Source organism: Cydia splendana, chromosome 2, assembly GCF_910591565.1.
Source record: "Cydia splendana chromosome 2, ilCydSple1.2, whole genome shotgun sequence".
Taxonomy (NCBI): domain Eukaryota; kingdom Metazoa; phylum Arthropoda; class Insecta; order Lepidoptera; family Tortricidae; genus Cydia; species Cydia splendana.
In genome coordinates, this window is record NC_085961.1 from 10,183,772 (window position 1) to 10,211,433 (window position 27,662).

Sequence of the window (27,662 nt, forward strand, 5' to 3'; positions counted from 1 at the left end):
CAACATGTGAGTTTTTTTAATTGAACTGGTTGAAAATTATTGTTTGTAGTTGAAATAGCGAGTTAAAGTAGTTCACAGTATTTTTTTAAGAAATAGTTTTTCAGTATAGGTACAGTTATTTTATTACAGAGTTCATATGGCCATCTACGGTTCCCATCATCAGATCAGCTCAATGTCATTACATTGTCATCGATCTCTTATAATGTATGAACAATTTTAGCTCAATCTGAGACCATTAAATAGCCGAGAAATGGTTGGCAAATTTTGTAGCCAAGTTTCATAGTTACAATACGAACATCGGGAGTTAAATAAAAGCATATGAAAACATTTTCTTACATTATTAGTACTTAAAATCTACCTCTTTCCTGTAGAAATACCTAAAGTTAAAGGCTATAAAGCTTAATTTCCTGATTAAACCTCAATAAAGGGGTACCCTTTTTATATTAAACTATGTCATAAAATCATTACATATATACACACAAGATGTTAACTAATGTCCACAGGAGGGGCCACTTTTGTTTTAAAATCTATATATGATCCATAAGTGTCATTTTAACGATTTAAAAACTTTATAGAACGTATTATTCACAAAGATTACCAGCTCGCCTTGCGTGATAGTGCGTTTTCCGTGCCGCTGCGCCTTCTATGCCGTATATCTTGAAAACGGCTAATCGCATGAAAAAATGTTTGATACTTAACTCGTCGCAAATTTTATGCCCTACAATTCTTACCTACATGTAAACAACATTGGAGCTATAGAAAATTTGATAACCGCGAAAAGCCGATTTTTATGACCTTTGACCTGGAATAACTTCCGACGCGCACACGATATATGCCATGACTTTTAAGAGAACTTTTAATACGTCATAACGAAGGTGTATACGAGTTTCCAGCTTTATATCTCTCATTCCGAGGTGAAACCCTTAATTTAACTGGGCCACTATGGGTTCAAAATGTAGCAGAATCGAATTTAGATAAAAATTTTGGTCATCTACTAATTATTACTAAAATCACATAAAATACTTTCAGAAGTAAATACTGATATAAATAATTAAATACATTGGTGACTTATTTTTCAAGTTGACACGTTGACTTATAGATATACGTATTCAAAGTGAAATCCGAGATTAATTGACCCTTTCCAGCAAAAACTTTATGCTAGATGTGAAGAACATCTTAGAGGTTTAAATGTGTAGGCAGTATATTCCACTTTTACAAAACAGACGTTCTGTTCCATGTGTTCTTTGACAGGCTTGTTTTTGCCCCCGCGATAACGACGTATGATTATAGATAGAATAAATATATTATAGATGAGTAAGTAATTGAAGTTTTAATGTGCACTAGGTGATGTACATCACTACATCAGTGTCTCGAGAATGGGGTTAAAAATTGCCAAACATCTCTCTTCACTACTGGACGCTAACGGGAAAAAGTTTCTTTGACAGATTAGGTCGCACAGTCCGCCATTATGAAAACATAGCGCCCAGTAGGCCTAAGGGTGGTATTCCACCAATTTCTTTGTCCAATTTGTATTGCGTCTCAGTGAGACGCACTGACATCGGTGGACAGTCGACGTCAAAGATATGTTTACATTTTTCGCCTTATTACAAAGGAGTAAGGTGCAAAAGTGTAAACATATTTTTGACGTCGACTGGACAAATAAATTGGACAGCTGGAATACCACCCTTACACAGTATCTCGCCTATGAGATAGACTATCCGCCTTTGTCTCACTGTATTATTTAAAGAGGGACGGTAGTCTATCTTGGGCGCCAGATACTGTAGCTGTACTTTTATCATTTCATTTGTTAATAAAACATTTTCCCAAGTACATCTGTGTTGCTTTGCAATTTTTGACCACATTGAGATTATATTTTGAGATTAGATAGTGTTAAATATCTATCGGCATCCTGAATTCTCAATATTTGTTGTTGCTAGTGCATTTCTATTTTGTTAAAACATTATTTTTTCAAGTGCTCTTCAAATCGAGAGGACGGACGGTAGTCGAAGTAAGTATATAAAATTATACTAGCATTAGATATTATTATATAATAGCGACGATGTGAGATTTGAAGAAGATTCAGTTCATTGAAGATATTTTAATATTTAAACCTTGAGGCATATTATAAAACGTATTATTTTCGGATTTAAAAGTAGAATCAGTATATATCAAGTATATCGGAATAATGTGTAAATTTTGGCCATTTAATTTGGAGGTCTAACATGAGAATAATGAACAGATCAAGAGTTGCAACTTTACAAAATATAAAGTCATAAGATAAAATTCGATCATTTTAAGATCAGCTGACGTTGGGTTTAATTTCAATATTAGAACATTCAATTTTGCCTTCATATTATTCAATCAACACTATCCCCGCCACATAACTCTCAATATTTCGTTGAGATATATTTGTACCCTTTTTTACGGAGTTCTAGCCGATTATCCCTTTCGACCGCAATTAGGGCACCCCGCAGCGGTGCACGACCCGCTATGTATTTTCAAAGAATTTTATAGGGCCCTCTGTTGGCCTTGTTCGTCCGAGAATACGTCACTGAGAGTTTCCGCCTTTAGGTGAACCAATCCTACGTAACCAAACAACAGATCGTTGATAGTAAGAGGAAAGTTTGATCAGAGCGTTGTAATTTGACCGCTATTACGCCGTAGTAGAGCGTATAGTCGTTTAGGGGAGGTCGTCGGGCGGTCACCGCACGCGGCCGGAGGGCGAGCGGAGGTGCGAGCGTATGTAGCCGGTGCGGAAGTCCATGGCGTCGCGGCTGCGCCCGGACCCGTTGTTGCCGCGCTGCCGCCGGCTCCATCTGAGGGAACAGTGTATTAACAATCAGTAGCACCACCAAGTCTATGTTACTAACACTAAAGTTGCTAGATTAGCAACTACACACGGGTGCGTATCATAATGAATACGAACTTTTGATATAATTTCAATTTACAAACGTTCAAAACGTATACTAATCTTATGTATAATGCACTAAATCTATATTTTCAATTAGTATAACATAAAATAATATAACATTCAATATACATACCGCTGTTTGGTATAACATACAAATAAACTAATTACATTTAATATAACATTCATTATGCATATAAATTAAAATAATGAATAACATCTCATATAAGTATCTGAACAAAACATCAGTAAAATTATTTGGATAGCTCAGTATTTCATAGGTCATCGAAACTAATTACTGTCAGAAAAGTAGGTTAGGTTAGGACAGTGACTCCCCAGAAAAAGAAACTGCTACCTGAAAAGTAGGTTAGGTTAGGTTAGAACTGTGACTCCCCAGAAAAAGAAACTGCTACCAGAAAAGTAGGTTAGGTTAAGTTAGAACTGTGACCCCTCAGAGAAAGAAACTGCTACCAGAAAAGTAGGTTAGGCTAGGTTAGAACTGTGACCCCTCAGAGAAAGAAACTGCTACCTGAAAAGTAGGTTAGGTTAGGTTAGAACTGTGACTCCCCAGAAAAAGAAACTGCTACCAGAAAAGTAGGTTAGGTTAAGTCAGAACTGTGACCCCTCAGAGAAAGAAACTGCTACCAGAAAAGTAGGTTAGGTTAGGTTAGAACTGTGACCCCTCAGAGAAAGAAACTGCTACCATAAAAGTAGGTTAGGTTAGGTTAGAACTGTTACCCCACAGAAAAAGAAACTACTACCATAAAAATAGGTTAGGTTAGGTTAGAACTGTGACCCCCCACAGAAAAAAACTGCTACCAGAAAAGTAGGTTAGGTTAGGTTAGAGCTGTGACCCCTCAGAGAAAGAAACTGCTACCAGATAAGTATTAGATTAGGTTAGAACTGTTACCCCCCAGAAAAATAAAAGGTTAGGTTTATTGCGTGGTATTTGTTTTGTATATTATATTATTTCAACGTTATACCTTTTTATACTTATCATAAACGATATTATATGTAAAGTTCATTATACATTATAAAATTATAGAATTCATTGTTATACGTATCGCACGTTATACTTATTGCACGATATGCCATTCAAAATTATACTAATTGAATTTATATATTCTGAGCAATATATTATAGGTTTGTATACGTTCTATTACTTACCCACTACACACATTACATACATACATACGTTACATACACACATACATTACATTACATTAGTTCTTAGATTAGATTAGTTAGCTAAAGACGCTCGTAGCTGTAGAGTTCCTTTTTAATATTTAAATAACATTACGCATGGATCAAATTGTGAACGCAGGAAGCTGTCCCCGGCTGTCGTCAGGTGACAGCGGCTCCCTTCAACTAGATGTTTCAGTGGCCTGTCGCCTCGTGTAAAATATCTCTAGGTTTAAGCAGTTGGATGAAGACAGTCAGCAGTCGCGACAAGTCACTTGGTGCTCGTGGGTCCGCTGTAACGCTGTGGCTGCCAACCTAGTCGGTGACATGCACGTAAATACTTTAAGTTATAGTACATTGTAGGAGAGGACGGAAAACCGCTAAAAGATGGACGAGTGCGTTTGAGGGCCGACACGTTAGTGGAGGCCCTCAAATAATACGAGGCCATCTTTAGCGTTTCCGGCCGAGGCATTACATAGTGCTTTTCACGTCTACTGCGAGGAAATAAAAAAACATTTGCATAACTAGGTGTAAGTACTAGCCCGCGATTTCTCTGGTAGCAATGAACTGAATGGTTTTGACATTTCTTTTTTTTTAACAAGAAATTGATCCTATAAATAACCTAATTTTATTTTTGATGGAAAAAGTTGCGCCAAAAAAGACCTTTTATTGATTTTTATGTTTTAAATGATACTCATTGCTGTAGCGAACCGTCACCAATGATAGATGATGATAACAATGAAAAATTGTAGTAGTGGTGGTTCAGGTGCTACAGCTATTGCCTACTTTCCAGCTTGGTTTTAGACCATCTATTGCCACATTTCCGAACAGTCGCGTGAAAAGTACATTGACGTAGTTGGGCCAGTTGCCGGCCAGTTCAAGAAAAAGTAGCCCACGCCGACTTCATGCCCTTGCACTGCCGCGGCAGGAGGCCCCATCCAGCCATGCCGCAGTCGACTATACCTGAGCAGGCGCATGATGTAGTTGGGCCAGTTGTCGGGGAACATGACGAGCGAGAAGCCCACGCCGATCAGCACGATGCCGGCCAGCTTCATGCCCTCGAACTGCACTTGGTAGAACGCCACGTCCAATCCTACTGAACAAAAAATAAATTTACGAAGACAGAATCTATACCTATTTGAAATACTTCGGAAGAAAAATAAAATGTCCCTCATTCAACACATTAAAACTGTTTATAGTTCGTTTTTTTAGCATTAGAAATAAGGTAAACAATCTTGATGCGTCTTTTAATTGAAAAGTTATTTTAAAAATAAGTTACGGCAAATATGTAACAATTATGAATCTAATACGATCATTTATATTCTTCTGCTTTCATAAGTAATAGTCACTGATTTTTAAAAAGCGTTTTTCAATTAAAAGACATGTCAAGATCGCTCACCTTCTTTCAAGTTCTTTCTAATGCTAAAAAAAACGAACTATAGTTCAAAAACGTACAGCCAGGTCGTATCTCAAGATTGATTTTGTATGGTGTCATTTGATCAACGGAAATTGGTGTTTTAAATAAATACTTGCCGGCTGAGACTGGTACAGCAGTGATGAGAGCGAGTGAGACGAAAATGTTGTACGTCACGATATTGCCGAACTGGAACACTAGATGGAAAACTGCAACAAAGAAAGAATACCTACTTATAGTAAACATACGACAATCATAATCATATTTGACAAATAAAGTGCAAGTAACGCGAAAGATTGCAATGGTATATTTATTTAATATTGGTTTACTAAGTAGCATAACAAATCCATATCAGCTAATAAAATAATACAATAGGGAATATTAGGCAAAGCTCTGCGTAGGTGGCACCTTTGTGGCACATACAGTAAATAAACCACATTGACACATCACACGTCACGTCAATCACATGGCCTACCGCGAAACAAGAAAATCGAAATTTCTTTATCTCTCTCAATAATCTAATCTCTCTATCACTCTTGCATATTCGATCGATAAAGAGGCAGATAACTAAATTTCGATTTTCGTGTTTACCGGTAGGCCCTTGTTAACAAACCGCCTTGATGCATCAATGTCATATTTTATTGTCTGTGAAAACTTGTCAAAAACAGTTTAAGGCACAGTATGTATAAGTTAGTCTATGAATTTACTGAGTCGGTAGTGCTGCACTCTGGCGGCAGAACATTGCAGTAATATCCCCTATTGAGAGCGCACAAAACAGTATCAATAACAATTCTGTTCGAGGATTTCGAAATCAACCAAATCGGTAATCGAGCCCCAGCCATATCTCGTCTGATACATATTTTACTGTAATGTATAAAGCATCTTGCTACTCGTATGTTTAACTTATGTAAGAGTTAAGCAAATTATAGATATGTTACGTGAAGAGTTACGTGAGGCAGTCAAGACCTATAAGTCTGCGACAGACAGAAACATCCGCCGAGTCCGCAAGGTAACATCCGACAATTAATCTCGACAATCGTCTAAGGGCCCGTACCTCAACGAGCAATAATGAAACGTATTAACGAGGATATAAAGTTGCTATTCAAATGTCGCATAGACATTCTGTACTATATTGCATAGTCATTGAAATTGCAACTGTATCTTCATAAGATTAGGTTTCGTTATCGTTTGTCTCTGAAATATACCTTGCTATGCTATGTGTGGGCGACACGTCTAACGTAAACGTAGCGGTATTTCATGATTCAATAGAAATTGTAAATAGAAAAAACCAACATTTATTACTCCGTAATCACGTAGGTACTTTTCAAGAATTTACATAATTTTTTAGTTTATTTACCTGGTTATTACTGATATTTCAGTAAAACCGCACTCTAATTTAATATAAAGTTATGTATTATTTATTTAAAATTTATTTAATAAAAAAAGTATGGCAAATGTCAACAAAGTCTGACACATACTTTTTACCCTAACGCGCAACGCAAAGAAATTTTTCTCAAAAATGGAGACAAAGTCGACTTTGCCGTTTAAAAAATAGGTCGCGAAGCGCGTAGTTTATGGTCAGTCAAAAATTAAAAAGTTAAAAACATTGCAGTCTCGATTTTGGGACTGCAATGTTGCATACAAATTCTATTATTTGTCGAGTTCCAAACTTTTTAAAAGTTGAAATGGCCATATCAAATGAAGGCACAGGCCCATTAAACAGCCAAACAGATGATTAGTACCGCGACTATTTAGCTGTCTCAAATAGGTTGGCGTATTTTCGGCAGAAAAATACACTTCTATATTTTATTAAAAAAATAAAAAGGCGGCAAAGCTAATTTTTTCAATTGTTTCTACTTTTTTCTGTGAAAATATATACGTAAGAACGTTGCTTTTGTAAAATATTTCTATGATATTTATATTTCTTGCACCATTTTTGAGAAAAGCACTATATATGACTCGGCTGGAAGGCTACTTGCTGGCTTCGGATTCAATTAAACGGACTCCCAAGGTCGTCCGTTTAAAACGAATCCTCAGCCTGCAAGTAGCTACTTCCGAGCCTCGACAATAATGTACTATTACAATCAATCAAACATTTATCGGCGTGTCTCTAGAATACATTATTTAATTGGGTCATACAGAATCACTCACCCAACAGCGCAAGACTGGCCCCCAAGAGGTGAAGCCAGGGCATTTGGTGCGAGGGGGACGGCAGCATCTCCGAGCCGGTGAGGTAGAGCGCGAGGCACACCGGCCACAGGAGCGAGGCACTCACGATGCCCAGGATCGAGAAAAACAGCGCGCGCTGGCCGGTGTTCACCTCACCCATTACTTTACGGAACAGAACCTGGACAAGTACATGTTTGTAAATAGACGGGTACGCATAGAACGAGAATGAAGCGCCTCGCGAGGAAGCGCCGCTTATGGGTAGCCTCCTAGTTACAACTGCCTCCCAACGTCGCGATATCATACACTCAATTTCTTAGAAAATGTATGAAGCATAAACAATGCTCCGGGAGATTTTTGACATTTTGAAACTTGAGGGATCAATTGGATACTGCATACAGGTGAAATTGTTGAGCGATGTCTGTGGACATCTCTCCATCTACAGAGAGCTTCAGCATACAAAGGGCTCAAAAAATGTTTAAGATATCATCATTGGCCACATCATCTGATGTTGTAGATACTTGTTGCGGCGCTTGTCGGTTTAGGGGGTGATGCGGGACCTTATTGATTGAGCCCTAAAAAAAGAGCTAAAAGGCTCGAGTCCTTTGGATCACTACTATAAAGTCCTATAGCAGCGCGGCATTTCTTGCCACATCGATCGCACACTAAACGCGAGTCTGCATGAGGTGGTAGAGCATTACCTTAAATATAGCAAAGCCTGCCGCGGCGCAGGCGGCTAGGACAACCCCACCAAGTGTAGAGCTGCCTGTTATGCCGTCCATGTACGCGAGCAACGCTATTCCGGTGTCGCACAGAATAGCCGCTACGATCTGTTACGTAAAACGATTATTTTTAATGTCAGAGTAGAAAATTGTTAACTTACATATAGATACAATCTACAAGGAATATATTGCTTCATCTAATAAGCATCATCCTTGTAGATTGTAAGCAATCTATTCCTTGTAGATTGTAACGACATTAAATCTTTTTGTTAAATCAATCATCATCCACTGTCTATATATGTATGTTGAATCCAAATGTTCCAAATACATGCATTTATTAGAAATAAATAAAAGATATTGTAACTAACTGAGGTATGATTAATTTTATAAATAAAAGGGTTAATTTGTATTAAACAAAAGAATAAAAAATATAGTTTGTACTTTTGCTGTGTTACTAAAATGGCTATGTGAGCACAGGTAGTAGTAGTAGGTATAGGCACTTACCCTAACACCAACAAACTGTTCATGTAATATGACCCAGGACAACAGATAGATGCACGAGACATTGGTGGCAAACAGAGCCACCACATCTGTGCAGAGTAGGATCTTCAAGGAGTAAGTGTACATGTAGATGGTGACCACCCACAGCAGGCAGAACAATCCGCAGCGGCTGATGAAGCGAGCTGGCAAAGGATTTAAAGCTGTAAATGCAACTAACTTAGAAGGGTTTCTGTGCAAAGCTTGTAATGCCATCCACTACAAACAGCTGGTACAATAATACATTGGTAGGTACAATTATTCAAAAAAAGTTTCTTCATGAATGTACAATATTGCATATTCATAGTGGTCAGGACATAAACAATTGAAAATGGAATATGAGTAAGGTCATCAAACCAAGGAATTCTGTAAATATGATGATATTCCACCTACTGTTTAGCTTTAAATAACAGAATATAATAGAATAGAATACTAGCTATAGTCACAACATGCTCGGCCTGCAAGGGAATAGGTCTATCATCTCCAATGAATGGATTCCCAAAAATTTTAATTGCCTATGTTCAATCCTAAAGCTTAAGTTAAGATTTAGGATTGAACATAGGCAATTAAAATTTTGGCACTTGGCAATTAATGTGTTAAGCTGCTTAACACATTAATTGCCAAGTGTTCTCGGTGTGTTAATACTGTATTGGAAATGGGGTGCTTGGCACTAAAAGTGTTAAGCTTTATACATGCTGAATTTCATGAAAATTTGTTTATTAGTTTTAAACATAGGTAGCAATGAGAGTGAATTCCTTCAAGTACTCAACATCAAGTTTTGATATAGTTAATTTGGCAAGAGGCCCGACGAAATGACCCTTGTGCCCTGGAGTCAGGGTTGGGCAGTATTTCAATTACATGTATTTGAAATACATTTTAGTATTTTGTATTTGTATTTCAAATACTACCTGGAAAAGTATTTTGTATTTGGTATTCCAAATACTGCACTAACATGTATTTTGTATTTCAAATACTTCAAGCTTCAAAATACATTTGTACAAAATACATTTTATTAAATTCTATGATCCTAAAATGGAACGTTTTTTAAATATAATGTACGACTAGTATGAGGGCAAATAGGTACAATGCGCGAGCTATTCTGCGCGGAACTTTCCGTCAACAGCCAGGGGATAGGGTCATTGCAGTAGTTTCCGTCCATGTTCTAGTTTTCGACCACTTGATAGATTAGCAAATAATATATTTAATTTTTAATTTACTATTTGCGAAATATAAATTTTATATGTAGTTATATTGTTTAGCGAAAGATTGAAATCAGTCCAAATTTGTGCAGCTATGTAGGTTTATATTCAAATTTCGTCAAGTGGAAAACTAGAGCTGGACGAAAACAAGCGCAATAACCCTATAAGTTTTAAGGAAACGATATTCGTTAAAAAACTAAATGATAAAACAAAAAAAAATTAAAAGTATTTTGTATTTGAAATACATTATTTTAAACACTGTAATTTGTATTTTGTATTTCAAATACCAGTCACCAAAGTATTTAGTATTTCAAATACTTTTAAAAATGTATTTTGTAATTTGTATTTGAAATACGTGGAAGCCAGTATTTTGCCCAACCCTGCCTGGAGTGTGGGACGGGCCCTTATTTGGGACGCAACGTGTGTGGACATCCTGGCACCGTCCCACCTCGGTTCAACATCATTGAGAGCGGGCGCGGCGGCCGCAGCTGCTGAGGCGGCAAAATGCCGCAAATATATAGCTCTCACTGACCGGCATATATTTGCGGCATTTGCAGTCGAAACTCTGGGACCGTGGTGCCCAGGGGCCCATAAACTAGTTCGGCAAATTAAAAAAAAAATATTCGAGGTCACCGGGGACCGTAGGGCTGGCTCGTTCCTCGCCCAGCAGATCGGCATAGCCATCCAAAGGGGGAACGCAGCCAGCCTTATGGGAACCCTTCCACAGGGTTCGGACCTGGGTGATCTAGCCTAATATATACATATTGGGCTAGGTCACCCACCGTTATGTTTTATTTATTTTTTTAGTATTAGTTTTGTAGGTAGTTTTAATTTTAGGTTAATTTTTATTGTAAGTTTGTTATTAATTATGTTTATGGTTTTAATAAATTATATATTGTTAATTTTAAAATTATGCATATTAGAAAAAGATGAATAATTACCAAAAGTGAATCCCTTCTCTCTGAAGTCTCTGAAGGCATCATACACTATGTCATTGGCAGATTTGCACTTGTTGTGGATGAGCATCACTATCACGTAGATGGGATAGAACAATATGAGCCAGTTGGTGCTAAACCAGGCAGTGAAGAATGGGGCATTGTATATGTTGTCATTCTGAAAAAAAAAGTTATAGTGAGTTCATATTATTACTACAGATTTTTTGTCAATATGGGTTGGATGTATGGTGAAAGAGGATGAAAAATCTAGTTTCCACACTGAGGTACACTACACAATATAATTGTAATCTAAACCTGCCTCACCTAGAGTGCCTTATTTACTTTAGCACAACCAAAACCAGAATATAACACTATTAAAATAAAAATACCTTCCCTGCATATATAGATTATAGTATATTGATTCCTTACTTGACTTTGGGGCTTAGCAGTATAGTTGAAGGTTTGAGAAGTTGTCTCCGTGCTAGTGGGATATATTATAGGTGGGTAAGTTTCCAGGTACATGTGCTTGATGCAGTGGGTGGATGTCACCCAGGAGGCAGTAAGGACCAATGTGACACATATTCCATAGTAGATCTGTAACAATGGGTTGATAGTAGTTGGAGGGTAATTATTAGTTAACATAATAAAGCACTTTGAGAAATGTACCTTTTTAGCAAACTTTGAGCAGCAAGATCTTGGGCATTTCTTCTCGCGGAGCTGTCGCTCTTCGTCTTGACTGCTAGCCGCAGACTCACTAAAGGCTTGCTGAAGGGACGGCTGCGTCGTCAATGGTGGTGCAGACACTGCCGACGACACGGATGTTTGCGGCGTTAGAGGCGCCCGCGGGCTCAGTGGCGTTGGGGGCCCATTTGGAAGATCACGATCACCTTCACCCCCTCGTTCAGTCTCCACTTCCTCACTTGTTATTATCACAGAAGGAGCACGAACTCGCTTAGGATTAAAAATAATAGGCAAGTCTCCATCCCTTGCCATGTTGCTAAGTAACACTACGGAATCATTTCAAACACCATCACTAAACATAATTATAAATGAAACTGGTATAGATTTATATTATTCGCAGTAAAAGGCCATGATTAAATTACTGGAAGGTATTGTCGTTACATGATTGTTTAAATTAAATTGTGTTTTTATTGTTTGTTATTGTCACGCAAAAGTCACCAGTTTCACTTCTTTAAACGTAAATTCATATTTAATTTATAAAATATCACTTCAGTTTACTTGTATTTTGAGAAATATTGTTTTAGACATTTTCAGCCGCCATTCTAATCATTTTCTCATATGGCAACTTAACTCATTTATTTATTTTTTATTCAGAAACAAACAGTCATACATGGTTTATGACAAGGCCCCAACTTGTCTGTTCTCTTTGACGGCGCAGCAACTAGTATCATTCCTCTCTCCTCGCTCTTTGAAAAATGCCGTTTGTCAGAAAAGGACAACCATACTATTGACAAGATGGACTTCAAATCAAGGTGTTATCGTTTTAGGTGGAAGCACGTTGTGTATGTGTACGTAAAAACGTATATGTGTGCTCTTTTAGAGATGTAAAAAGTCGATTTTAATCATGTTATATATCGATAAACGTTACACAGCGGAACGAAATAGCGATTAATTGAAGCTTCAATATCTTCGTTAAACATAAACATAATTGAAATACTAATGGATAATGAATATATTATAATATAATAGAATAATTAAATTATTGCGGAACACATATTTTAGTAGGTATTTATGTATTTTAATTAAATATCCGAACTTTCCCTTGGTTCCCTGCTGGGGCGTGACGATAAAATTGTGATCTCATAACCACAATAAAGAATAAAAGCGTTTTTGTTCATTTTAGGTATCGTTAAACCTTTGAAGTAAAATTAAAATTGCAAGAAATGTCGATAGTTTATCGATATGACTTTATCGACATGGCTACAGCAAGGTGTTTCCACATTGTTAATCGTACACTAAGCAAAAGTGGTAACAGTGACAGCTCGCTTAGACTCGCTTTTGGATACCTATAGACGTAATCTTTAAGTATATTATATATATGGTTTATGAACATACAGTCTGACAAAAAGATTAAAAATTAAAAGTGGCAATACTGTAGTGTCGTCCCGTTTTCTTATATAAATTGATTTGAAAGGGACGACACTACAGTATTGCCACTTTTTAATTTCTACTCTTTTTTGTCAGACTATATTTTAAGGACAAAAAGAATAGACCTATAGTTTCATAACAAAAAACATATAAAAAAGAGAAAGAAAGAGATATCTGTTCCTCGCTCTCACTTATGGGTACGATGCACCAAGGTCGCGATGCGGTAGTGTGTTACGGCTTTTAGGGTGGTATTCCACCTGTCCAATTTCTATGTCCAATGTGCATTGCTTCTCACTCTCTCATTAAGCAAAATGTGTGATGCAAATACACATTGGACTAAGATATTGGACTGATGGAATACCATTTATAACTTACTTTTAATACTTTACACTTTTTATAGAAATCAAAGTACTTTTGGATACCTATAAATAAGTTAGGTTAGAAGCCATTAAAACATCACGAAACAGCTGAATATTGATCAATATTATCAAGAAGAGCTCAGACATTCTAGTGTTTAATAGTGCAAACTGCGTTTCAGTTTCAAAAACACGAATACACTTCATTTTTGTTATTATAGTAAGTATGCGAATTTACTTTTTTAACTGAAAATAAAGGAAGCCGGCTTAATAGCTTGATATCAAAGTCTAATATTTTTTTTTTAATTATTTCACATTTTTGGCTGTAGGGGGCAGCATGAAAAAATTCAGCATTTTTCCGCCAGAGGGAGATAATTGCTAGCCTACTTGAAGCATCCGGGACGAACTCGGTAGTAGACATGGCGGGTATCAACCTGGCTAAATGACGAAATAAATTTTGTTTGCTAATATAAGAACGTGTTAATTTCGTAGGAAAGTGTTGATACTGAAAGACTAATTAAGTTATATTGGATTAGGACAAAAATGCAGAATGTTGGACAGTCTGAAAACCGTAATATCGATAAGGTGAATGTGCAACTTGATGTGGTAAAATCGTCCACTCCTCAGAGTTCGGCTTCGAGTCCGGCCAAATCTGAAACCGAAACGTATTCAGGTGCGCCTGCCAAATACATGACGGACTCTTCTGAAAGCGAGGATGACTCTGTATCCGAGGTAAAACGTGTTTTGTTTTCGGTAGAGGCGGTGGTAGTAGGGAATGTAACTATCTGTACCGCTCTAAACTGCAAGCAAGGGACATCTTGTACATGTCTGGTCATCCAATTTCTTTTCTCTCGAAATCTAATTATCTCACAATAACATTTATTCCCAATCACGTGTAGCACGCTACAATGAGATAATCCATTTCTTATTCCCAACAGAGTCGTCGCTTGCCAAATATTCCGTAAAACGTCAGAAAGTTCCAAGTACATACGTACTACTGAGTAATGCATGAAATTATTTATGCCAGCCGCTCCTAGACACTATTCAATTGATTCTGTTTTAATTATACAATATTAGCGAATTATATCGCTGTAAGGTTCTTTTCATTGTCTATTTGTGTTTTGGAGGTTTGAAGTATGGTGGCCATGTTTCTCGAATCACATGCATTTATTCATTGTGAACGAATTCATTTTTGTGTTTTAGTGACGTTATTTCCCTACGTTTAGGAGAATTATATAATTTAAGAATGAATTGGACACAAACATCGATAATGGTGGTATGTTTTGTGTCGATACGCGCGCACGTCTCGTATAGAACGCCTACTGGTATTCGCGCAAAATAATGGTTGTTGATGAATTGCAAGGACCATCCACAGTAAATAAACGCTGTAAGCTCGTCCCTAAGCACCACATGTCAGTGTGTCTCACATTTTTCTCGTTGGTGTTATAGATCTTGCTGGCTTGTTTGTGCCTTAGCAGGCCAGACCTGTTGGTAAGTGGAAGACAACCTGAGTGAGTGCCTTCAGTAGCTGTTTCTGTGCAGAGTGACTTACTGTTAACCTGCATAATGTGTGCGCAATGGACACTTACATGTCGGATAATGTTTTTGTTTTCATGTTGAATGGTCCTTGTGATTCTAACATAATGTTTGTGGTTTGCATCCATCCATGTAATGCCAAAGTTAGTCTATTAACATTACTAACTGCTCACCTGTGTCCTTTTGTGTCTGTGCTATTTATAATTGGGTCAACTACAGTCTGTACAAATGCCAAAGCTATGGGTCTAATCTGTAGTACTGTAGTAACCTATGATTTTCATAACCAATATTTAGAGAATAACTAAACACAGTGAGTTTTACATAGGAGTTACGGTTGAGAAACTAATGTGTAAAACCCCTGACAATCAACTTGCTTAGTGCTTGTGGTGGCCTGTATTGCCGGGGCATTAACAAACAGCTTAGTTTAATATAGTTGTTGTCTTGCCCAGTGACTCATGAGATACAGGGCATACAGTATGTTTATGTATTAAAATAAAGATAAACAAACCAAACCATGTGGCTTGCTTATTTGGCCTATGACAAAGGTCAGCAAACTACAACAATTTCCAGGTAATGTTAAGGCTCATGTAATTTCCCCGAAACATAATACAAATGTTTGGACCATAATTTTTTTTTCCAACTGTTATTGACAACATTATACCTATCAACCTATAGTGTACAAATATAAATAAGTCCAAATAAATAATAAATGGTATGGTGTTGCACAGTGAGGCAACCAATAAAACTACAGTGTAAACTTCATATAAAGTCACTTGATATAACGTTTCACTCTGTACAACATCAACATTTTTGCCTCTAGTTGGTTTACTTTAATATTAATTTCTTTCTATTTAACGAAAACTCTATAACGTCAAAAAGTTTTCTGGTCCCTTGAATGTCGCTATATAGAGTTTACACTGTATTTGATTGTCTGGTAGTTGGAAATCCAGACAGAGTAACTAAAAGCAAAGTATTTGTTAGTACAGACATGACTTCAGACCTGTTACAGAATTTATGTTTTTTTTTCATAATCTATAATTCTATATCATCAATTATCAAAGGCTGTAGGAATATGTATTCCCGTATAGTAAAATATGTGTCTGTAGTTCCTATAGTTTTATAACTTTTAGTAAGCTGTACTTTGCTTAAAATACCTGCTTTAGATGCCCTAATTATTTGACCTTATGTTTGATAGTTCTATTGTTACTTTTTTTTAAGACTTATGTTAAATTTTTAAGTAATAAAACAATTTAACAACTGGTCTGGCCTAGTGGGTAGTGACCCTGCCTGTGAAGTTGATGGTCTTGGGTTCGAATCCCGGTAAGGGCATTTATTTGTGTGATGAACAGAAATATTTTTTCCTGAGTCATGGGTGTTTTCTAATACATAAGTATGTATATTGTTGCATAACACAAACCTAACATCATTTTTTATAATATTTGACAGATATCTATTTGAAAGTACCATCAATTTCTTGCCACCATTAATAAGTATTCACTTACATTTAAAGGGTAATTTCAATTAAATAAAAGTGAGGGTTGATGCCTCATATATCCTAAAATGACATAAAAGATCTAAAAGGGTTAAGGAGTAATGTTATTAAAATAAGTTTTTGGCAAAAATTTCATTTTTGGTACAAGCTTTTGTCGCTGACTGTACTTTTCTTTCCACAGGCAACTAATACTCATAGAGACAATTCTAAAAACCCCAAACCCAGTTAGGTTGCGTTGTTTTATCACAGAGTTCCTATGGCCACCTCCTGTCTCCATCATCAGATCATCTCAACGGTACCATAATATTGCATTGTCACCCGATTTACACATGTATGCAAATTTTCATCTTCATCGAAAACCGGGAAGTGGATCAAATTTAACTTGCAAGATTTGACCCGTACAAACATAGTTACATTGCAAGTTAATAAAAAGCTTGTAAAAATACCTACAACATATGACATGACTATTATTATAGCAGTGCTGGAAAGGTCATTGACACTTTATTGGGCAGCACTCACTCTTATTACCACTATTCCGATGAATAACTAAAAGATTATTTAAATATGTGTGATATTGATATGTTACATTACTTATATTAGTTAGACCAATAAATTAGTATTTTTTATTTTATTAAACTATTTTATGTTTCATAACAAATATATCATAATTCATAAGTGCTAAGTTTTTAGGGTTCTGTACCCAAAGGGTAAAAACGGGACACTATTACTAAGACTCCGCTGTCCGTCTGTCCGTCCGTCTGTCACCAAGCTGTATCTCGTGATCTGTGATAGCTAGACAGCTGAAATTTTCACAGATGATGTATTTCTGTTGCCGCTATAACAACAAATACTAAAAACATAATAAAATAAAGATTTAAGTGGGGCTCCCATACAACAAACGTGATTTTTGACCGCAGTTAAGCAACGTCGGGCTGGGTCAGTACTTGAATGGGTGACCATTTTTATAGATAATGGTACGGAACCCTTCGTTTGCGAGTCCGACTCGCACAATATAATACACTCACACTTGATTTTTTATTAAAGAATTCAGTGTATAATGAGTCTTCAACACTGCAACAAGCCGGGCACTATTTCACAGCACCATCCCAACCTGTTACCTGCTGGAGTCTTGACCCCCATGGATAGAATCAGAAGTTTCTGACCAGTAGTTAAATTCCATATTGAATTGAAACATGTGATGCTGCCATTAAACTGTATAGAATCTTCAAAACCTGTTCAAGGTGTTCAACTCCTGGTTAAAGAGAATCTTACATAAGCCAAATAACAACTCTTTCTTCAGTCTCTCCTCTCATTTATTAAAGGTTAACTGGAAGAGATCCCTCAAAGGGATAAGTTCGCTTTTGTACTTCTTACTAATTGTATGTTATTTTTAATGTCTTTTTGTACAATAAAGAGTTTACTACTACTACTACTACAACTCCTAAACAGCAGTTGCATTGATTGCCTTTGCCTGTAGATAATCTGGCATGGTTTATTTAAACTGACAGTCAGGCCCCAATTTCACATCGGTGACAGGTGCGACAATTGTAAAACATCACTGTTGCTGACGTCACAGGCATCCATGGGCTACGATTACCACTTACCATCGGGCGGGCCGTATTCCTGTTTGCCACCATCATTGTATTATTAAAAAAAACTTTATTATATCGGAAAAAAACAGATATTACTCTTGCGAAGTTTCTGACAATTGTCAAGATTTAAAAGAATTGTAGGTAATTCTTGACAGGAAATGAGTTATATGTCGGAATTTCGTGACAATTGTCGTGTTTCTTGTGACAATTGTCATAAATTTAGCAAGAGAAATATCTGTTTTTTTTCCGATATAATAAAGTTTTTTTAAATAATACAATGATGGTGACAAACAGGAATACGGCCCGCCCGATGGTAAGCGGTAATCGTAGCCCATGGATGCCTGTGACGTCAGCAACAGTGATATTTTACAATTGTCGCACCTGTCACCGATGTGAAATTGGGGCCAGGGTTCAATCTTTTTGTATCAGTGCTGTCATTTGCTATGAGTAGGTCAACATAATTATGTACCATTTATATTTATATTTTTATTCTTTATTTATAAGGTAGATACAAACATTAAAAAGAAAAATAAACTAACTTATCTATAAAATAAATCTCAATTAAAACTAAAAACGAATACTAAAATAAAATAAAATTAAATTAAAATACGTCCTAGAAATTGGGCCCCTTTGGCATGGTGCCGAGGACGCTGATATTTATTGTATTTTAATAATTATATACAAGAATATATATCTACATAAATACTCAGATCAACTTATTGGCATGAATGGGCTGAAATTACATGAAAGTACAGTCATCTGCACTCTGCAGGGATTAGATGATGACCCTTGTGTACAGATTTGCGCCTTGTACAGCTGACTATGCCTATGTGTGTATAACAAAATAATTATTTGTACAGTCAACGTCAAAGATATGTTTACACTTTTTGCCTTATTACAAAGGAGTAAGGTACAAAAGTGTAAACATATTTTTGACGTCGACGTACAGTTTGATATGAATATGACAGTCACAATAGATATTGTATATTTAATGAGTTTAATTTGCTAATAGCTTTGATTAATATTGTGAAAATCTAGGTCCTTCTGTTTAAAAAACTTACTGTAAAAATGTTATATCCACATTTGTAAAAATACTTAAATCATTTTGCTAACTCTCAATGTGTTGGCAGGCGGAGATGGAGGAAGAAGGCGGAGGTATGGAGTCATCTAAGTTCCTACTATCCCACGACGACCCGGAGCGGGCTGTCGACCCTGAGATGCAGGCGAGACTTGAGGCACTCCTTGAAGCAGCAGGTTAGTAAAAAGGCCTTCCATTCCAATGTATTTTTAACCGACTTCAAAAAAAGAGGCACTAAATAACAAGCAAAGCTTAATGCTGGTAAATTTTAATGAAGACGAGCGGGGAATCTCCTAAATTCGCTTATTCATAAATGGAATATTTTAATTTAACTTTTAGCTTTTTATTTAATAATTTATCTAATTTTGAGAAAGTTTGCATGTCCCAGAAACCACAATACCTATTACCAATTAGTTTTGTAAATACATATCGTAAAAAAACTGTATTCTCACAAACAAAAAAACTGTAACCACACAAACTTGATTTAATATTTGTAGGTGTTCTGTATGTTTCTGTCAATATTTCGTTATTAAAAAAATAATTAACAAAACCGGCGGTATTAAAGTGTTCTAAGCGTGAACGCTACTCTAAAGACATGTATACATTTTTTACCTTATTACAGTGGTATAAGGTGCAAAAGTGTGAATATATCTTTGATGCGGACACGGTTGAGTTCAGATAAAGATCTAGTCATGAATGTTGTTAACACTGCACTGTTGTATCTATCTGGCGTATTCCCATCACTTTAAAAGCGGCGGCAAGCGCTCGCTACCAGTGAAGCAGTGCATATAGTAGGAGATCCCACATATGGTCGACCTTCACCATTTTGTCTGACGGATGAAACTATGAAAATATGAAAGAAAATGTGTTCCAGAACATAAATAAATAGGGTTGCCTAAAGAAATATGGTTAATAAATTTTTGAGAAAACATTTTTTTCGGCAAATTTCACCGATTTGTCTGACGAACGAAATAAGTTTCAATGGAAAGTATACAACTTGTACAACATAAATCAACTAGATAGCCTATCTTTTTCCGGTCACTATTATGTGGTTGCCGTGTTTAAAGAGGTGATTTTATATCGATAATTGCACTCATCTTTCTGACGCTTGAATTATACATCAAAATGATGGTAATTTTATTGCAAATACAATGGTATAGGGTTGCCTGCGAAAATCCGGTCACAAATAAGGGTTGCCAGGCTTTTAATTAAAATAAGAAGGGAAGACTTTTAGCGATAACTCATAAACGACTTAACTGATCAAGTTTGTTTTAATTTTGTTTGATTGAGTTTTTTAAGAACTATTTTCATGATTTTTTCCATATTTTTTGGACAGGTGGTTCAAAAGTTAGAAGGAAAAGCCTTTTTTTTTTCTTTCTACACGATTATTTCCGAAATGATTCACTTTATCAAGAAATGTTGTTTAAAGACCCCTATTTATTTTGAAAGGCCTATCCAACGACACCCCACACTATAAGGTTGAAACAATAAAAAAATTGTCACACACATTTTGTTTCTTTCAAAGCGATTATTTCCGAAAATATTCAGTTTATCAAAAAATGTTCTTCTAAAACCCCTATTCATTTTGAAAGACCTTTCCAACAACATCCCACACCATAGGGTTGACACGAAAAAAAAAATCCTCACGTACGTTTTGTTTCTTTCGAGGCGATTATTTCCTAAAATACTCAATTTATCAAAAAATGTTTTTTAAAAACCGTATTTATTTCAAAAGACCTATCCAACGACATGTAACACTCTAGGGTTGAAGCGAAAAAAAAGGTCACATACATTTTTTTCTTTTTTTTCGTTTGATACCTATGTTGTAAGATGTCATTTTATATGAGTTTTAAAATAAATAGGGTTCTTCAAAAAAACATTCCTACCATTGTATTTGCAATAAAATTACCATCATTTTGATATATAATTCAAGCGTCAGACAGATGAGTGCAATTATCGATATAAAATCACCTCTTTAAACGCGGCAACCACATAATAGTGACTGGAAAAAGATAGGCAACCTAGTTGATTTATGTTGTACAAGTTGTATACTTTCCATTGAAACTTATTTCGTTCGTCAGACAAATCGTCATATGACGGAAATTTTTTTTTTTTCAAAAATTTATTCAAAATAGCCTTGACCATATTTCTTTAGGCAACCCTATTTATTTATGTTCTGGAACATATTTTCTTTCATATTTTCATAGTTTCATCCGTCAGACAGATTGGTGAAGGTCGACCATATATGTGGGATCTCCTACTAATAGTGTGACTTCAAATGCGTAATAACTACTATACTGGTTCAGCTGAGCAAACAATTGGTCACCGTTTGGTATGCGATTGGAATGACGTGATTCGACGTCACATTTACAGCAAAAGCGGCGCCGGTGGCTTGATGCGGGTGCGGGCGTTAAGTTAGCGACTTTTATCGGTCAAAGTTGTCATTGATTTTATACCTTCCTCTGATTTTATAGAAAAAAATCTAAACGTTTCGTAGTTAAGAAACGAACGAAGTGAGTTTCTTAAAAGGATCACACGAGTGTTTTAATGCCTAATTATGTACACTACTTTATCTACCCACATACAATAAGGGCCCTTACAGACGAACGACAGTTTGCCAGCGACCGCCCGCGACAGCAATCGGCGACGGTCGCCGACGGTCGCCGATTGCTGTCGCGGGCGGTCGCTGGCGTACTGTCGCTCGTCTGTAAGGGCCCTAAGCCTTCATGATGCATTCAGGAGCCGCATATTATGACCGGCATCGCGGCGTTGTTCCGGGCCACTAACATGATTCGGTTAAATTGTGTTCTAATGTATGGGGAAGACAAACTAATTATAGCCAGCCTTTTATGAATGTAGTATGATACCTTAGGGTCCATACCCTAAGGTAGCCCTACCCTAGTTTTTTTTAAATTGGTATTAACTCTGAAACTAGGCGAATTTCAAAAAAGTTTATAGGACATTTTTGTCTCTAAATATGATCAGGGATACGCTGTTAAAATTATTCAGTTTCCTCATGTTACACCGTGTATAATAAATGAGTTTCGAACCCTAAGTAAAAATTATGTTATTTCGCATTTTGACAAGCTAATTCATGAATATGGTGCATCATATAATAAAAATGACTATAACCTTTTTTATTAAGAATTTATTAAGGATTATTTCTTTCATTGACACTTTTTTCCTGTAATGTATACTTTCCTCAAAAAATGTTAAAAACTGAACCGGGACATATTTCATGCAAAAAGGGGGGGTTGCGTCAGGGGGAGGGGAAGGGACGCTAGTGTGCGTAAAGCACCATACCCTAACGGCCTGGCCACGACATTGGTCTAAGGCGATCGGCGGCGGCGACTGGCGGTAAGTCGCAAAAACAATAACCCGGCGACGCATAATGCATGCCACGAGCCTTGTCGCCGAGCGGCAACGCGCGCGGCGTGCACCGGGCGACCGGCGGCGGCGGCGAGCGGGGCGGCGCGCGACTCGAACATTTGTATCGGGCAGCGCGGGCGATGCCACGACTTTAGAGCGGCGCGACCGGCCTATACGGCGAGACGGATCGAGCGGGGCGATGCGGAACAAAACATTTTGTTTTTTTTTCGAGCGACATGGACACGGAAGCGTTTATTATTGAAATTTTAAATGTACTTTCGCGTATTTAAGTATGTTGTGACGTCTCCACACTCATTCTTGTGTACTCGTTTTTTTCTGGATGCTTTCTATATACAATATATAAAATACTAAACTAGATGTAAATAAATTTGTCGTCCTGTAGTTAGCCCATGCACCCATTGACAAACAATTACATATATTCTAGGCACTGATGTGGCACTTTTGAAAAAAAAAACATGTTTTTAAATACGTCTACGTCCCAACCGCTCCTAGTCGCTGCCGCCGCTACTGAAAGTACGTGGCATGCCTGGCGGTCGCTCGCGTTTGCCGCGCCGCCAGACGCCTCGCCAGTCGCCTTAGACCAATGTCGTGGCCAGGCCGTAAGGCGGCGGTCGGCAACCTGCGGCCCGCGGGCTGCATGGACCTCGTGAAACTGTCACTTGCGGCCCGCGAGCCTCTCTGGCTATGTAATATTGAGAAACGACAATGTCTGATAAAGTCATAAATATTAACAAAGTGCGGCCCGCGTCAACTTACTCATCGTTAACTACGCTACTAAAACTACGCAAAAAAAGGTTGCCGACCGCTGCCCTAAGGTATCATACTACATTCATAAAAGGCTGGCTATAATTAGTTTTTCAAAAAACACAATTTGACCGAATCAACAGTAATTATTATTAAAATAAAACAGAAAACAAATGCGAAAATGAAGAAATTTATTTAGAACAATAATTATTATTTACAGTTTGGATGGTGCAATTATTATAATTCACTTGCCCAGCTCGGACAGAAATATGTTCCTTTGTATTGTTTCCTTGACCTAGCTGGTATATAATAAGTCATTTATGACGTTATAGTTGCTTTGTCACGGATATCAGGAGGCGTAGCCGAAATATCTATATCATCTTGATCGCTCATTTTATGGTTTAAATTCAACAAATCGATCAATTTTATGCAACAAACCAAATTTTAACCGGTAATGAAAAGTTTTCTGGCAGCTGTCATAGTCTTTTTTAAATTCAGAGACAAACTAGAGTCGGCCCCAACTATCATATCGTTCGATATCTTACTTACGTGCGACATTTGTCAAATTTGTTTGCAAATTAACAATTCATTTCGAACTAAACGTCATCTCGACTGATATTAGAATAGAGGTCAAATCAAATTTCTTTGTTTTTCAAAGATGTTCTAAATTTGAATGCATAATATTATCGAAATCGATGTTATTAATGTTATTATTGCAATAATAACATTTTTACACATAAGAAATTTGTTCTAACAAAACAGTCTATTTTTATGGTGGTCATAATGTGCGGTTCTTGAACGTATCGTGGAGGGTTTATGATATTTGGGTAGGTAAACAAATAAAATGTCCACTCTAGGGTTAATACTTGATGGAATATATAGTAATCGCGGAAACTACGGAAACTGGCAGTACAGATGTAGGTAAATGCCCATAACTTTATTAGATATTTATTTCACAATTATTAAAGTGTCATTTGATAAAAGATTCCTTTTAAATACCATGAGCATCTCTATTAAAATGAGAAATCGAAACAAAAAGTAATCCGTTAGATGCTTCATCAACTTTACCTTTTCACATTAGTAACAAATCAAATCTGATTAGGTTCCTTTGCATCCGATTGTACTAATCCTTAAAATGGGCATGACGTTCGCCACATCTACTCTTTTACGCCACGCCCCACCATAGCAATTGACATGGACATGTACCTTAATCCCTTATTCACAAATCCTTTCGAATGGGAGCTCGTCCCGAGTATAGTTAGTTTAGTTCTTAAGATCCGAAATAATTGCGCATAACTAAAGATCGCTTTAGCCCTCATGATTGCCGGCCTCCGGTAGGAGATGGCACTGGCAGAAGAAGAAGAAAGATCCCTTTATACTAGCCCGGCTTGCCCCTCCGAGGCAAACGCAATGCGTGGCTAATGTTGTAACTAAAACCCACATGTTCAAGTCTTTAAAGTATTAGCCACAGCAACTTGGACATATTAAAAGACTAGACTAGACTATCTGATACATACAATATTTTTTAAGTAATTTGTACGGCGAGTGCATATAACGTTAACGCTACCTTGACCTTTAAATGCTACTTACATTCACCGAATCAATATCTTTATATCACATGGGGCCTAGGTAGAACCTTTCTAAACCTTTAGTAAAACTAGCTACAGCACTAGTACGTATTTATGTTTCATACTTCACCGAAATTGAATAGGTACTTTCTCTGATAAATTATATGAGAAGCGCTCACCAAACTTAAAATATAAACAGCTATTACTATGTACTGCACTCAAAAACATTGAAAACGGCAATCCGTTTCGAATGTATACCTAATCTGTGATATGGTATGGTTCTAGTGTTTAGGAGTGCCGAGTGCCTAATATCTGTTATGCGTTTGCCCAACTATCCCTTATTTTGACAAGGCTCGTGTGTACATACACGGTTGTCAATGGCATAATTTCAAGATGGGCTGGCGTCATATTGCAAGATCAAGTATCGATGCCCACCAATCACTGATGACACCATTGTACTGTACGCAATTGAATGTAAGTTCTTAACGTTCCAGTCTTCCAGTGCATTTCGCCCACTCCACTTCTATAGAATTTAAATTCACTATTTTGCCCTTCTTTTGTCACTAACGAAACCCACTTCGCTTACGAAACCAAAAAAGTTACAGAGCTGTTAAAGCAAAGTTTTGAATTATGAATTACTTGAATTAGTATTTTTGTGCACATGTTTTCGTTGAGCATACCTATAATATAATATAGGTCATACTCATATTATGAGGTTCAGGATTTGTAACGATCTGGAAGTTGGTGAAATTATTTAATAATTTCGTCGTTGCGCTTACCAAATCTGATTCACTATTCAATTGAGAAATTTAATAATTACCTATGTACGTTATTGTTAGGCAAGCTAGGCGATGATTTCCTAATAATAATTCATTAAAAAAAGAAGTGGGCTAAAATTGCTTCTTAGGCATTTAATATAATCTATAGTCTCTTAACTTCCTATTATCAACCCCCGCTTCAAAAACGCGCTAATGAACCACGATTGGCTCCCCCAGTCCTGTGTGTTAGCATTAATTAACGCTGAATAAAACGGCTAATGAGCCCACGTGACCCGCAGTCCTTCGCTCAATCGGTGATCGATACACAATCCCTGGATTTACATAACTGCCCGCTTTAATGTATTTATTAACTTTGTCGTCATCGTCAATATTCGCATCGAACGCTTGCCGCGATGCAAAAAAGTTTTCAAACAAAAAGCATCGTTATATCAGTTGCCAGTAAGAACCATTTCTAATTGCATCGCCTTATTGAAAACCGTCGAAGAGGTAGTTTAGCCTGAGAACGTCACAAATAGAGAAACTGCCTCATAAGTCTTATGCGATTTGTTAGTTCCGCGCCGTGTTTCCCCGCGGCGGCGGACATTATGTGACTGGCTGATCTAAAAATCAATTTAAATGCCTGACATATTTTATATTTCTTCCGCTGTTGTTTGTGGACGGTTTTAGAGTTTATCCTAAATGCCTAGATGGTAAAGCCCATTATCGAGTATTATTGCGCAACTTGAAAGAGGCAAAGTCCAGCAGGAGCAGTAGACGAACTTTATTGGGTAACTGATTGATTAGTAAATCAGCTTTTGCCTGCACAACTCGGCATCAGTCCTACTCTCCATTTCTCTTAATTGAAATATTTCTGTCACCGAGTCTTCACATCAATTCTCATCTAAATCAGTTTGGTTTAGTGGTTTAATGTCTTGATGGCGTGGCATTGTCGAAAAGCCGCTAGAAGATTTTATAAACAAATCTCATTTCGTTGAATTTGTGTGTAAATAATTGAATTGATAAGAAATCCCCGTGCAGACTGTGCTAGTGAATTTATTCTTTGTCCATTGGCTTATAAGTATAATACGAACTTGGTGAATATAATTGCCCTTATTTAAGTTGTCAAAACAAGTTCAGCGTCCGCTCGTCCGATTTGGGCATGTGTCCCACCGTTGGCGATTAGCGAGAAACTAGAAACGGAAGAGATTATATTAGAGAGTTCTCACTGGCAATGTTAGCGATCAGTGATTAATATATGTATAGCTTTTTAACCCCCAATCCAAAAAGCGGGGTGATATATGTTTGACGCCAATGTCTGTATGTCTGTCTGTGGCTTCGTAGCTCTCCAATGGAGGGGCCGATTCCGAAGCGGTTTTTTTAAGTGTAAGCGATTTTCCTTGCGGTGGTTCTTAGCTATGTTTAATAGAAATCGTACCAGCAATTTGAATAGTATCAGCTCATTTCCAAAATGATGTAAGGCATTTTTGGCATGTAGCGTGGGGGATTTTTATTTTTTAATTTAATAGTTATACATACTATTTACAAGGGTACATTATTCGTCAACTTAAGGTTTAAACAACAACAACGTTTGAACACAACTCTGTCCTTCAAGTGTTTGTGTTTGTGACCCATCAAATCAATTTGGTGTGCTGCTTGTAGTAAAAATATATTTGACACGATATTTATCAGCGATTGCCAGTGTACGCAGTCGCTGTGCCCGCAATATATTTGTGGAGCAGTTTTTAAGTATTAGTTACTCTTCCATACCAAATTATTATTTCCATAAAAGCATCGATAGTTTAGCTTTCACGTCGACTGTGGAACAGCTACCTTGCGCGGCGTAACATTTGCTGGGCCGTTACTGACATTTGTCGTTGGACAGGCAAATTGAATGTTACTGCTGTTACTTCATGGTATTTGAGTACACAGAGTGGAAATTAGCACGAATCAGGGCGGCAACAAAGAATTGCCATTTG

At 37.0% G+C, this 27,662-nt stretch overlaps 2 protein-coding genes across 2 annotated transcripts in view; one reads left to right on the forward strand and one right to left on the reverse strand.

The window, feature by feature from the left end:
* Window positions 1-1,283: 1,283 nt before the first annotated feature.
* LOC134803462 (solute carrier family 35 member F3) lies at window positions 1,284-12,365 on the reverse strand. The gene is made up of 9 exons (XM_063776281.1): window positions 11,730-12,365; window positions 11,493-11,657; window positions 11,070-11,241; window positions 8,897-9,075; window positions 8,372-8,500; window positions 7,656-7,851; window positions 5,624-5,713; window positions 5,054-5,183; window positions 1,284-2,816 (listed from the first exon to the last, which is right to left on the reverse strand). Exons 1-9 carry the CDS (start codon window positions 12,054-12,056, stop codon window positions 2,702-2,704), a joined length of 1,503 nt encoding a protein of 500 aa, XP_063632351.1. The 5' UTR covers window positions 12,057-12,365; the 3' UTR covers window positions 1,284-2,701.
* Window positions 12,366-13,905: 1,540 nt separating this feature from the next.
* LOC134800885 (ankyrin repeat domain-containing protein 17) overlaps window positions 13,906-27,662 on the forward strand; it is a gene marked incomplete at its 3' end in the record, with an annotated part of 63,159 nt that continues 49,402 nt past the window's right edge. Inside the window, exons 1-2 of the mRNA XM_063773425.1 lie at window positions 13,906-14,260; window positions 19,279-19,402. Coding sequence (XP_063629495.1) covers window positions 14,072-14,260; window positions 19,279-19,402 — 313 coding nt within the window. The remainder of the gene's footprint in view (window positions 14,261-19,278; window positions 19,403-27,662) is intronic.